The sequence below is a fragment of the Cokeromyces recurvatus genome (genome assembly GCF_025118155.1).
Source record: "Cokeromyces recurvatus strain NRRL 2243 chromosome Unknown BX663scaffold_15, whole genome shotgun sequence".
Classification (NCBI taxonomy): domain Eukaryota; kingdom Fungi; phylum Mucoromycota; class Mucoromycetes; order Mucorales; family Mucoraceae; genus Cokeromyces; species Cokeromyces recurvatus.
Window position 1 is genome coordinate 517,287 of NW_026251401.1, and position 13,153 is coordinate 530,439.

At 29.5% G+C, this 13,153-nt stretch overlaps 7 protein-coding genes across 7 annotated transcripts; 3 read left to right on the forward strand and 4 right to left on the reverse strand.

Annotated features, from left to right (window-relative positions):
- Window positions 1-200: 200 nt before the first annotated feature.
- Window positions 201-1,528, forward strand: BX663DRAFT_85793 (uncharacterized protein). Its single transcript, XM_051532338.1, has 5 exons — window positions 201-561; window positions 676-694; window positions 767-875; window positions 964-1,198; window positions 1,346-1,528. Exons 1-4 carry the CDS (start codon window positions 321-323, stop codon window positions 1,180-1,182), a joined length of 588 nt encoding a protein of 195 aa, XP_051382199.1. The 5' UTR covers window positions 201-320; the 3' UTR covers window positions 1,183-1,198; window positions 1,346-1,528.
- On the forward strand, window positions 1,279-2,052 carry BX663DRAFT_436132 (DHHC palmitoyltransferase-domain-containing protein; the record flags this gene model as incomplete). The annotated part of the gene is made up of 3 exons (XM_051523165.1): window positions 1,279-1,641; window positions 1,706-1,809; window positions 1,875-2,052. The coding sequence occupies 3 exons, from the start codon at window positions 1,279-1,281 to the stop codon at window positions 2,050-2,052; spliced, it is 645 nt and encodes a 214-aa protein (XP_051382200.1).
- Window positions 2,053-4,061: 2,009 nt separating this feature from the next.
- On the reverse strand, window positions 4,062-4,690 carry BX663DRAFT_436209 (uncharacterized protein; the record flags this gene model as incomplete). Its single annotated transcript, XM_051523169.1, has 2 exons — window positions 4,062-4,190; window positions 4,271-4,690. The coding sequence occupies 2 exons, from the start codon at window positions 4,688-4,690 to the stop codon at window positions 4,062-4,064; spliced, it is 549 nt and encodes a 182-aa protein (XP_051382201.1).
- BX663DRAFT_85963 (uncharacterized protein) lies at window positions 4,592-5,360 on the reverse strand. Its single transcript, XM_051532339.1, has 3 exons — window positions 5,269-5,360; window positions 4,797-5,180; window positions 4,592-4,598 (listed from the first exon to the last, which is right to left on the reverse strand). Exon 2 carries the CDS (start codon window positions 5,111-5,113, stop codon window positions 4,889-4,891), a length of 225 nt encoding a protein of 74 aa, XP_051382202.1. The 5' UTR covers window positions 5,114-5,180; window positions 5,269-5,360; the 3' UTR covers window positions 4,592-4,598; window positions 4,797-4,888.
- Window positions 5,103-5,352, reverse strand: BX663DRAFT_401200 (uncharacterized protein; the record flags this gene model as incomplete). Its single annotated transcript, XM_051522215.1, has 2 exons — window positions 5,103-5,180; window positions 5,269-5,352. Coding segments are annotated over 2 exons (162 nt in total), but the record flags the coding sequence as incomplete, so codon positions are not given.
- Window positions 5,361-6,856: 1,496 nt separating the features above from the next.
- BX663DRAFT_512159 (uncharacterized protein) lies at window positions 6,857-9,452 on the reverse strand. The gene is made up of 11 exons (XM_051527980.1): window positions 9,338-9,452; window positions 9,133-9,212; window positions 8,600-9,037; window positions 8,375-8,518; window positions 8,147-8,274; window positions 7,972-8,081; window positions 7,822-7,891; window positions 7,648-7,765; window positions 7,504-7,572; window positions 7,346-7,448; window positions 6,857-7,289 (listed from the first exon to the last, which is right to left on the reverse strand). The coding sequence occupies exons 1-11, from the start codon at window positions 9,386-9,388 to the stop codon at window positions 7,152-7,154; spliced, it is 1,449 nt and encodes a 482-aa protein (XP_051382204.1). The 5' UTR covers window positions 9,389-9,452; the 3' UTR covers window positions 6,857-7,151.
- Window positions 9,453-10,625: 1,173 nt separating this feature from the next.
- On the forward strand, window positions 10,626-13,140 carry BX663DRAFT_552640 (uncharacterized protein; the record flags this gene model as incomplete). Its single annotated transcript, XM_051531385.1, has 3 exons — window positions 10,626-10,846; window positions 10,917-11,392; window positions 11,495-13,140. The coding sequence occupies 3 exons, from the start codon at window positions 10,626-10,628 to the stop codon at window positions 13,138-13,140; spliced, it is 2,343 nt and encodes a 780-aa protein (XP_051382205.1).
- Between the last annotated feature and the right edge of the window lie 13 nt (window positions 13,141-13,153).

The window sequence follows — 13,153 nt, forward strand, 5'->3', positions numbered from 1 at the left end:
TAATACCTAACAATGACTAGTTTAGGTTTACCTAACTTACAAATAAAGTATTAACTGTTATGATGTATTTATATGTCACATGCAGAACTGAATATATTGCATTATTTTTGTATCCAAAAAAGTAAAACTTTATTCTGCAGCTGCAACAATAGTGTGTAAAATACATAAATATTCTATTTTTTATTTTTATTTTTATTTTTTTTTTTTTTATTTTTATCCTTTTTATCCTTTTTATTCTTTTTATTCTTTTTATTCTTTTTATTCTTTTTCTTTCATTCTTTTTAATTATATATACTACTATCATTCAATGACTTGTCAACATGTCAAGAGCAAGTAATAATACAAAAAATAAAATCACTTTGCCATTACCGTTTTTATTAGAAAGCAATACAAATCCTTCATTTTCATTTGTAATGAGGCAAAATAAAATGAATGAAAGCTTTGAGAATTTGAATTTGTCAAACCCTATCGATTCTCATGACAGAAATCCTCAGTCAACCACAAACCTAAATTCACATCAGTTAACAACTTCTATCAAAGCGAAACGTCAATCACATACTCGTAACTATCAGTTATATGAAGGAAAGACTCTCTTTTTTTGTGGTGGAAGGTTGTTAACGAGTAGAGCTTTTTGGGCATTTGGTTTATCCATCTTTTTATTAATAATGCCTTCAGTTTTATTTCTTATATTCACGTATGTATTCTTTACCAAGAATGTTTCGTTTTTATTTAATTTTATTTATTTATTTTTTTATATACTAATTAGATGTCCTTGGTTATGGCATCATGTTTCACCTGCTATTCCTATCCTATTTGCTTATTTGTTTTGCCTTACATTTACTTCTATGTTAAAGACTTCATGGACTGATCCGGGGGTAAGTAGTATATATACATACTAGAATAGATTTATAAAGTGAATAATTAACAGTTTTTTTTTTTTTTTTTCGCTTTTCTTACTATTAGATTTTACCTCGTAATTTGGATATAAAAAGTACACAAAATGTAAATCAATATGGATATAGATATTCATTCATGTCAGATGATGACGGCCTGTTTCCTTTACCAAAAGAAATTACGATTAAGAATGCTCCTATTCAGCTAAAGTATTGTGAAACATGCTGTATTTATAGACCACCTCGAGCCAGTCATTGTAGACAATGCGATAATTGTGTAGGCAGGTAAAAAGGGAAAATAGAGGGTAGGGGCCAAGTGAGTGAGGAAATAGAGGAGACAGAGAGAGAGAGAGAGAGAGCGTGTGTGTAAGAAAAAAGATATAGAATGTCTATCTATCTGTCTATCTATCTATCTATTTGTCTATTTATACTTATATTAACCTATTCTATAGAAAATGAAGATCATCATTGCATTTGGTTAAATAATTGTGTTGGAAAGAGAAATTATACAACCTTCTTTACTTTTATTATGTCTGCTACTATCTTGTGCTGTTATGTAATCGCATTTTCTTTGACACATGTCATTCAAGTTTATTTAAATAGCAGGGAAAGCTTTAAAGATTCTTTATTGCATACACCTATTAGTTTTTTAATTGCTATTTTATGTTTCTTGTTATTACTCCCAATTGGTTGCCTAACTAGTTATCACTGCTTTTTAGTTATGAGAGGCGTTACAACTCATGAACAGGTAAGTCTTCTTTATATATATATATATATATGTGTGTGTATACATATTAAAGTCTATATAAAAGTTACGTTCAAATTTGGCTTCAATGCCATTTGAAAAACATCCTTATGATTTTGGAAATCCATTTAAAAATATGTTTCATATATTATGCAGACCACATAATAAGAGGTAATTTTAGAAACATGTATATTTTATTGAAGATAAATACATAAATAATTAAATATATGTATTAGTTATATTGCAAGACGTAAATATGCTGAAGAGATTTATGAGGTTCAGCCTATTACAAACAATCCTGCAAAAAGAAATTCAAATTTATCTTCTACAAATAACATACAAGATGAATTAGGTCAAGTTTCTACTTTGGAGACTATAACTACATCTAATATTCCTTTACATACTATTACGTAATAGTAACATTTTACGCATTATTTGTACTTTTTTTAATCATTATCTACTAATTTTTTTTTTAAAAAAAAGAGAAAAAAATACATCTGTTTATATATTACTGTACATATCACCATAATAAATTATTGGTTATTTTTTTTTTACTACCACTTTTACTTGTTACGATTAAAATATGTTTTTGCTATCAACTTTTATACTTTTTTTTTTCATTTTCCCTCTTGTCTCTTAAGAGGTCTTTCCTTTCTTATACACGCTACTCGAACTGTCTCGGGCAATATCGCAGATGAAAAATGCACTGTACCCGCCTGACCATAAAAAAAAAAAAAAAAAAGCAAAAACAAATAAAATTCATATTTTAATCCGTATTATAGCAATGTTAAAACTACAAGAAAACCATTCTATCCCATTGCCGTAATAATCTGATTGTCGACCCTATTATTCTCACACTACCAATGACAAGAAGTGAATGGTTTCGTTGCGTACGATGGCGACTTGGTTGGTTACTTCTTGGTAAACCCTCCTCCTAAGCCTGCCCCTTCTATCCAAATGGACTCTTCACACGCTCACATAGTTTTTCTTGTTTGTATATATGCATAACCGCCTTCAGATGCCCCAAGTCTATTGAAGATCCACTCACTCTCTTATCTCTTGAACCTCCTATTACCATCAACATTCCATACGAAGAAAGTGAGAAAATCAATGGATGCCCGGCTCATACGCTGGCCTTCCACATGTGCAATTCTGCTTGGAGATGGACTATCTAGCTTCACTCTCAAATCCCTGAACCCTCTGACCATCATCTTCTTTCAATACAAAAACGAATTTCTGATAGTTAATTATCATCACTTATACATACACTTCAACACTTTCCCTTTCATTCCAAGAGGAGTTTTCTTTTTTTTTTTTTTTTTTTTTTTTTTTTTTTTTTTTTTTTTTTTTTTTCCATAGCGACCTAATTAGGGCAAGCCTGCATCTATAAATGCTATATGCCCATTGGCCATTTTTTTTTTTTAATTTTTAAATAAAATTCTTCTTTACTTGATATTATAGCAATGATTTCTGAACTTGAAAAAAAAAAAAAAAGAGACCATTTTTTTTTTTTTTTTTTTTTTTTTTTTAGGAATATGCCACCACGTTTCCAACCAGTTCAAGCAGCAAATCAAAGACCTTTGTACAATGAAATATTAGTTTTACAAAAGCTACTTGGAAATGTAAAAAAAAAAAAAGGGAAAGAGAGAGTAGAGAGAGATGAGAGAGAAAGAGAGAGAAGGATTTAAATTTATGCTTATTCTATAAATATTGCGCACTAGGACATTCTTGAACAAGCTGCACGTATTTTAGATTATTTTACAATTACAAAAGAAAGGCAAGTCTTTTATTTTCATACATTCATATATATATAAAAGTAACCGGTCAGCTTATTAGTCAATTAGAAGCCATCTCAACTCAAACACCTCTTTATCTACATGATCAATTAATAGAGAAATGTGAAAATTTTGAAACAGTATGTGATCAAATCTATTACAATTTGGTAAGAGATTTTTTTTGTTATTGAAACATTATTATTATTTTAATCAACATGGTATCATAAATTATAGGAACAATCAAAACGTGTTTTACAGTTAGAATATCAACAAAAAATGATTGAATTGAAAACAGAAATCTTTGAACGAGAGAAACAACAACAACAACAACAGCAACAACAGCTTAAAAAATTAGAACAAGAAGAAAATGAGCCAATGAATATAGACAATGACATGCTCGGTTTTGAGTCTTCACAGATGGATGTTTCGTTACCTTTAGATGATCCAAATACAATGATGGAAGCAGATCAACAACAGAGTTCTGCAAAATCAAACGATCCCCTGGCTGCTAATATTGATGAAGAAGATATGGATGAATTGTTACAGATTCAAAGAGACCGTTTAGACCGATTAAAAAATGTGATTGTCTTGGGTATGGATGCAGACGCAGTTAAACCCAATGGTCAAAACGAAGTCGAAGAAGATTTATTATTTTAATAATTTATTTTTGTTTCTTAATATTCCTTTATGTACAAAATTAAAAATGGGTCCAATAAAACGTTCAGCCAAAAAGGGAGTCATGGCAGCCGATGCTGCTATACGAACCGGTAGTAATGCCTAAAAAAAAAAAAAAAAAAAAAAAAAGAATAGATGTTAGCACCTATATTGGGAGATAAAGGGGGAATCCTATTTATTACCTTGACAATACCATAAGTAGTGACCAAATGTATCATTGTACGATTATCAGGTTCTAATGGCTCATATCCATAATGAACACGTACTTTATTCACAAAACGATTTCCTTCTGATATAACTGTATCAGGGAAAGGTATCTTTATAGATGAATTGTCTAAAAGTAAATAGATGATTGGAAAGGGTGCAATAGCAGTTACTTCATGTAGGATGGCAAATGAGGTCATATAAGATCCGGGTTTGTTTTTAAATTGTTGAGCATATTTACGATAGCTAGTTGTTAATGGAGAAGACGCTTTTTGTTGAGAAGAATTTGGGGTTGCCGCTTTATGGCTTGTATTTCGAGATAATAAGCGTAAGCATTTTGTTGTAGACCATTTTTGTGTATTTGTTCCAAGACCACGATAAAATGAAATAAAAGTCATTATGACACAATAAAGGAGGAAAGGAGAATATATAAATAAAAAAGAGCTTTTTAATATTAAAAAAAGGAAAAAAAAAAAAAAAAATGCTGTTGTTAAATCCGATTACATCAATAGATAAATATATCAAAATGCATTGCATTTGTTTTTTGTTTTTTAAACTACTACAAACATTGTATAATTTTAATTTTTATAAGAAGGTTAAAAACACATGCATGTGCGCGTGTGTTTGTGTGTGTGTGTAAATAGGTAAAAGACAGAAGGGAGGAGGAAAGGGGAGAACCAAAAGGAAAACAGGGTCATTTTTGCCACGATGTATTTTGAAGGAGAATAAAAAAAAAGCTTATTTTTTATTTTTTTAAGGAGAATAAGAGCAGGTACTAGAAGATGAGGTACAACCTGTATTACAACCATGAACCTTAGCATGTCTACGAAGGTTACTTACGACTGAAAAACTACGCCCACAACCTTCTACAAGACATTTAAAAGGTTTCTATATCAAAAAAATAAAATAAAAGGATTAAAAATAAAAAATAAAAAAAAAGTCGATTCATAGTCTAATATTTATACATCTAAATTACCTCTCCTGTATGACTATAAATGTGAGTGGTAAGTGAGCTCGGACGTGTAAATCTTTTATTACATATATTACAACCATATTTTTTGTTTGACGTCGTTGTAGGACTTGATGATGAACGTAACGCAGATACGTTTTGAAAATAAGTAAAGGGAGAAGGAGGTGAAGACGAAGAATAAGAGGATGAACGTGCTTTTGATGATGATACTGGAGGAGTTAAATAATGCTGATTGTTAAAATAATTTAAGGTATCAAAATTAGGTAGACTATTTACTAATGGCGGAGTGGTAGTAGAGATAAGATCATTGAAAGTAGGAGTAGGACTAGTTGAGATTATTCCTATTCATCATCATTTCTGTTAGTCATTTATATATATATATATATATATATATATATATATAATTCTTTAATTATACCTTGATAATAAGTTATTGAGGAAGGAGATGAATAATATCGATGATGATGATGATGATGATATTGTTGATCATCATAAATGGGATAATTACCGGTATACACATAAGGAAAGGAATTAACATTATTATTCATTAAATTTGGCAAGCCAATAGATGAATTTCCTTGTTTTTCTCTTGTTTGTGGTTGATAGTGACTGGGTACAATAATCATATTTGACTCATTGTTCTGATTACTCTTGGATTCATTTATTGAAGTTTGATTATTTAGCAATGAATGTTGTACAGGTAACGGATAAATGCAAGCATTATTTCCATACAAAGGTCTTGTTGTTGTTGAAGAACAGCAGCCAAAATTCGGATTTTGTTGAGATAATAATTGCTGATGATAGCTGTCAAAATTAAAACTCATTTTTGGGTAAATTGATAACATAGTTAATAAATAGAAAAGAAACCACCAGCAAGCCGGGAATGAATAAATAAAATATGTAGTAGACAGCAAGCCGTAATTTAATAAGTGTATAATCAAAGATACTCTGGTTCAACCTAAGTTCTTTTTGTTTATTAATATTATTTGTTATATGTAAAAAGAAATAAAAAGAAAAAAGGACATGTATAATTAATGACTTATATAAATAAAATAAAATAAGGAGAAGAAAAAATAGCAGTAAAAGGAGCAAGTAGTATGATTCAGAAGATATAAACAAGTCAATTTAATACAACTATTAAACCAGTTAAATGGTTATTCAGAAGTCACTTTATATAAATGTATTTATATGCACGTTATTTTTTGTTTTTAACAGAAAGATCGATCATATATTATCCACTCACATTGATGTAACCCATTTATTATTATTATTATTATTCATATTATTATTTACATACCTGCTATTTCTTTACACATGTTTTTTTTTTTACACACTATTACAAAAAAGAAATTTGTATAACTAGCTTTCTCCTATTATTATTATTATTATTTTATGTCAAATACTTCTTCTTTCTCCTATAAATAATAAATTCCAATAAATAGATTCGTATTATATACACAACATATGGATAATAATAATAACCCTATGTAATACCATCATAATTTACAACGTGATAAGACTGACGAACTAGTATTTCTCTATTTGAAAAAATAAAAAATAAAAAAAAATAAAAAAAGACAATGTCAAATCCATATTTTTTTTTTCTTGTGTAAATATCATAAACCTTTTTATTATTATTATGGAATTTTGCGGCTCCCTAATGTATTTGTAGTAATAATAATAAAAGAGATCCCTAAAAATAAAAAATAAAAAAAGAAACGCACTAAATAGAATTTCTTGCAAAAGGCTGATAAGCTCTCGACTATAATAAAAATAAAAATAAAAGATTGACTCAAAATAATATATATGTGTGTGTGTGTGTGTGTTTGTGTTTGTTTGTTTGTTTATGTCCTTGTTTGTATTTTTTTTTTGTTACTTCTCCCGTTAGTTTAAAAAGCATTGGCATTAAAGATAGCTTCAGAAACATAAGCTGCCGTAATTTGTTTACCACCAAACCATCTTCCATTTAATGCTGATATAGCCTTTTCTGCAGAATTAGTACTATCAAATTTCAAAAATACTTCACCCTAATATTTTATTTGTTAGTCAGCCTTTTACATAATATGGAATAGAATAGACTTACCATTGAATCCGCATTGACCTTGATATATTCTACATGGCCATATTTTTCACATTCTAATTTAACATCAGTTTCAAGATCGCTTACCCAATCTGGTTCTGTCTCTCTATTCATGATAATGAATAACTATCTCTTGATTAATAATAAATTGAACAACTTACTCTGAAGGATTAAACATATTATTTAACATAACATAACGAGATGAAGATGTAGGAATGTAAGGCTTAGGTCTAAAAGCAATATAAATAGTTATAGTATTTCTATTGATACAACGGTCGTTTTTTTTTTAAAAAAAAAAAACTTACGCTGTATTCATATCCATCATATTTGAAGGTGATCGTTGGTCATTACTATATTCTCTAGCTGCTAATTTAGCCATTAATTCAGCTCTCGAAAGTGAATTCATAACTACACCTTCAGTTTCTATATAAATAATGTTAGAAATAAAGCTAAAAAAAAAAGATAAAAGAATTATATACCTTCATCATCAAGATTAAAATTGCTTGAGCCCGACACAGGTGGTTTCTCAGTAACAAGTCCTACTTTCAACTATGAACACATAATAATATTGTGTTAATATATGAATATATACATATATAATCATTACTATTTAGAAAAATAAAACTTACAGGTCTACCAGCTAATTCAAATCCATTCATTTTTTCCAAGGCCTGTTTTGCATCTGAAGGGTTTTTATATTGAATGAAGCCAAAGCCTTTTGAACGACCTGTTTCAGTATCTATTTATTTATTTTTGATATGAGTAAAGTGTTTAAAAATTGATAAATACTTTCATTTAGTTTACCTCTATGAAGGTTAACAAAGTCTAATGGCCCAAAAGGTTCAAATATTTGACGTACATCATTTTCTGTTAAACTAAAATGAAGTGAGCCTACATATAATCTTTGATAAGTGGGTTCTGATGAACTTAATCTGTATATACATATACGTGTATGTATTTAAAAAAAAAAAAAGATAAGTAAGATTTGTATTTTTTTTTTATATATACACATATTCAAATAATTAAACTTACGCGTTTCTTTGTGCCTGTAAAGCTAATCTATTCTTTTCAGCTTCTGAAAGTTGAACTATAACTGGAATACCTAAAAGTTTCTGTCCAGATAATGCTAAAGCATTCTGTACAGATTCTTCTTCATAAAATTCAACATATCCACAACTATTATATATATATATTAGCTTATTGAACCATATCTCCTCTCTCCCTTTCCCCTCCTTTTTTTTCTTATATTTAGTTTACCCTTTTGATTTTCCTGAATTTCTATCTTTGATGATAGTTGCTTCACGAAGTCGACCTGCCTGAGAGAAAAAGTCTTCTAATTCTCGGGAAGTCAAACGAGCAGCTAATTGAGTAACAAATACAGTTCTTCTATCTCTGTCTTCTTCAGGGATAGGTGGTGATGGTGATCGACCGCTTCGTCTACTTTTTTTATCATCATAGCTATCATGGCGAGGAGGTGTTCTACTCCTTCGTCTACGAGGACTTCTGCTAGAACGTCTTCTACTGCCACTTCTTCTATAGTCGCGAGAACGAGAACGTCTATGTCGTCTCTCTCTACTTAATGATCTAGAAGAACGGCGATATCTTCTACTACTATGTCTAGAATCTGAACGATGACGGGAAGAGCGATGTTGAGAACGAGAACGAGAAGAACGATGATATTCTGAATGACGAGAACTATTTTTTTTTAAAAAAAATAAAATAAAAAACAAAACAAGTAATTTAGCGTTTTTATTTTTTTTCTCTTTTTTAATCCTTTCATAAAATATTACCGATAATCATCATCTCGACGATCTCTACGTTCTCTTTCATCCCTATAAGAATCTTTGTGTGAAGAAGGTTGCTCTTCAGGCTACATTATATATATAAATATATAAACGTATATATATATATGAATATATATACATATATGTATGTATGTATGAAATGAATAAAGTTAGTATACATGAAGCATAAAATATTATTAATAGCAATTACATTCTTCTCTTGATAGGGAGCATCAAGCATAGCTTCTACATCAACATCCATTTTTATCAGCTTTTTTTCTTTTTTCCTTTTTTTATACTTCTTTTTTTAGCTGGTTAAGAATAGCAAAGAATGGCAAAGAAAAATTAAGATAAAAATATCAAACAAAAAAAAAAAAAAAAAAAAAATAGAACGTCACTTATAAACTATCCAATCAATTTACTTGTAAGATTATCTAAAACGGAACAATTGATGGTGAGCGAATATGCAAAAAAAAAATAATAATAAGGGTGTAGACATTATACATGATCTTTCTGAGGCATCTATCCCTAAATATTGACACTCAAACCTACTTGATTTATTTATAAGCATAAGATATTATCATATAGGATGTGAATTTTCCCTTTCAAAAAGATAAATAAAAATGTGAACTACATCAATATTCCGACTGTATCTTTTTTTTTTTTTTTTCGTGTTTGTAATAACATAGATCGAAAGGAATATGCTTACTGACAAAACACACACACACACACACACAGAATTAGAAGTATATGAAAGGACAAACTGGATTGCATAGTCACATTACTTTTAAATAATAATAATGGGCTTAATACTTTTTTTTTTTTTTTTTTTTTTTTTGCACAGACTTATTCTGTTAGGTTGTACATTTATTGAATTCATTGTAATTTCTTCAATGCAAAATTATTATTTGTTAATTGATCAATACGAGGGTCTCTCTCTCTCTCTCTCTTTCCTCCTTTTTTTTTTCTAAAAAAATATATATATATATAGATATTATGATAACCCTTTCTTGTAATACACGAAATAAGTACTATACATCATGTCCTAGTGAAAAGTATTTATTAACAAGCAAATACCTATAATAAAATGAAGGAAAAGTGGAGAAGATTATATTTAAATTGGTTAGCAAGTATAGAGTAGGAATTATACTATTGATAATATACTATATTATTTGATTAGTAAAACAAATACACAATGATAGCAATGAAGAAGAAAAGAAGGAGAGAAGGAAGAGGAGAGAGAGAGTGTGTGTGTGTGTCTGCCTTGTTGTGTGTAAGGAGCTTCATTTATGCCTTTGTATTCTGGTGATTTATATCCCTTTTCATTCTCTTTACATAATAAAACACATTTACAAATATTTTTATATTTATAAAATCACTTAAATATTGCATATGTAAATTTAAAATTTGGTTGTTCTAATCTATAATTCTTTTACTTTTTTTTTTTTTCTTTCTTTTCTTTGTATTTTTTTTTTCCTTTCTTTCTTTTCAAAATTATTATGTCTACTGTTTTTATTCAACCATTAAAGGAGAATTATGAATCATTTTTTAAGAATAATCAAAACAAAGAAACGACACAAAAGATATCTATAATAAATCTTTCACATATATTGGAAATACCATTGGAACTATTGGATACTACACATTATACAACAGCTACTACTATCTTATATAATCAATTGCTTAATGATACTATGAATAATGAAAGCCATCTTTTTTGGTATATAAAATAAAATAAATAAAATAAAATGAATAAGAATTATATTATATTCTAATCATATTTATATCAGGCATACACAAACTACAGATACTACACCATGTATTCAGGATGATACAATGATTCCAAACAAGAAAAAGCTTGTAAATAGAACAATAGTGACTCATAGTTTTGCAAATAGAAAAAAATCAATAGCTAAACATCGAAAATCAATTCTGTCTAATTCTTTTACTGCTGAAGATGAGAATCATTGTATTGATGAAATAATTCGTAGTGATAGGGAAGCCACGTTAGCTGCCTTGGAAAGAGGTCGCGTTAAAAATAGACACATTGGCTCTATGACGTTTTATAATGAGGAGGCTCTTGTACTACGAAATGAGAAGCAGGAGAAGGAGGAGGAGGAGGAGGAAGAAGAAGAAGAGAGGATGCCATGGAAGTACCAAGAGGAGTTGAATCATTCAAAGGAGGATCATGTTAAAGAACGAAACATCAACAAAGGGTACCAAAAGTTGATGAATAATTCTACTCAAAACAATTCACTTCTTAATGGTAAGACATGCATGTAAAAAAAAAAAAAAAAAAAAAAAAAAAAAAAAAAAAAAAAAAAAAAAAAAAAATATCATATGCATATACTAAATAATAGATATGTAGGTGAGGATGTTGACACAACTATTACGGAGAAAAATAGGGTACATCATGTTTTATATTTTTCAAAAAATCATGATAAAACAACAACTGTATTATCTATTGGAAGGAATTCAGCCGCATCACAAAAGGAGAAGGGGCTTATAAAATGTAAACATAATAATAATAATAATAGCTCACAAATGACTCCAATACAGCTGGATGAAATAAATGAGAAGGGCATGACTAACTGTATAGATTCTGCCATTGATTTACATTCAACTGCCGTGAAAGATGAAGAAAATGCTTTACAACAAGTGTCAACAGCAAAGGCTTCTAACTTGCTATCCTTTGAATCTTCCTCATTACCTCCTCCTCATCATCATCATCATAATACAGATGATACTTTTTCTTCTTCTCCATATTATACTTTAGATAAGAGTAGCAACCCTTCCAATAAAGATATTTCAATATCAACAACAACGAAAAAGAAAGTTTCCGTTTGGTTATCTAAAAAAATTTTCCAAACTAATACAACGAATAGACATGAATCACACACAAAGTTAAACTCTTCTGATACTCTATCTGAAAATAAAACCACCACTTCTACCATCAGCACTACTCAAGTCCAGCAACAAGAAAAGTTTAATATCTCTTTCTTATTCTTTGGAAGAAAGTTAAGCTCCAAAAGAAAACATGCCATCAGCAATAAGAAATCATTCAAGAAATCACCTACGATGAGCCAAGAATTTGAAACTTCGTCCATCACTTCTTCTTCTTCCTGTCAAGGTTCTAAAGATACTCAACTGAATAGTTTTAATTATACTCGACTTCCAATTCATACAGAGAGAGCTATCTATCGTCTCTCCCACTTAAAGTTGACTAATTCTAAACGTCCTCTTCGAGATCAAGTTGTTATTTCAAATTTAATGTTCTGGTATTTATCCATCATTCATCACAACATAGTCATCAACTCGCAGGCTGGTAATAAGGACTTTAATAATATGAGTCATATCGATTTAGCAGATAATAGGAAAAGATTGTATCGATCTTATGTAAAGCAACAACAATCTACTATCAAGCGCAATAATAATAACAAGTGTCGAAAATTAGTATCCATCAACAAGAGAGATACAACTCTGTATCAACCGATGTTAACAAGAAAACCTATTGATGATCAACAGCAACTCTCTACACATAAAGGACTTGATTATCAGCAGCAGCAGCAGCAGCAGCAACAACAACAACAACAACAACAAAGGAAAGGGAAAAGAATGGGCGATGGTTATCGACAACTACAGCTTGAGATGACGAGATACGACTCTATTAGTTTCTTATCGGATGATGATGATGAAGAAGAAGAAGAAGATGATGATGATGTGAGTGATAATTCTGAAGAAAATAGTGATGATGAGAATGGCCATCTTTTTTATTCTTCTTCAGAAGAAGAGGAAGAAGAAGGCTTTAAAAAGAAGAATGTTAAAAAGTATTCATTCTTTAAAAAGTATTCCGGGAAAAAGAATAAATTACAACAACAACAACAACAAATATCAACACTAGATTGGCAGTCATCTTATAAACAACAAAATGAAATAAGCATGACTATTATGAATGAAGATGAGGACGATATACCATTAGCCATGTACCAACAAAAAGGAAAGAAAAAACGATAAATTCTTCCTCATT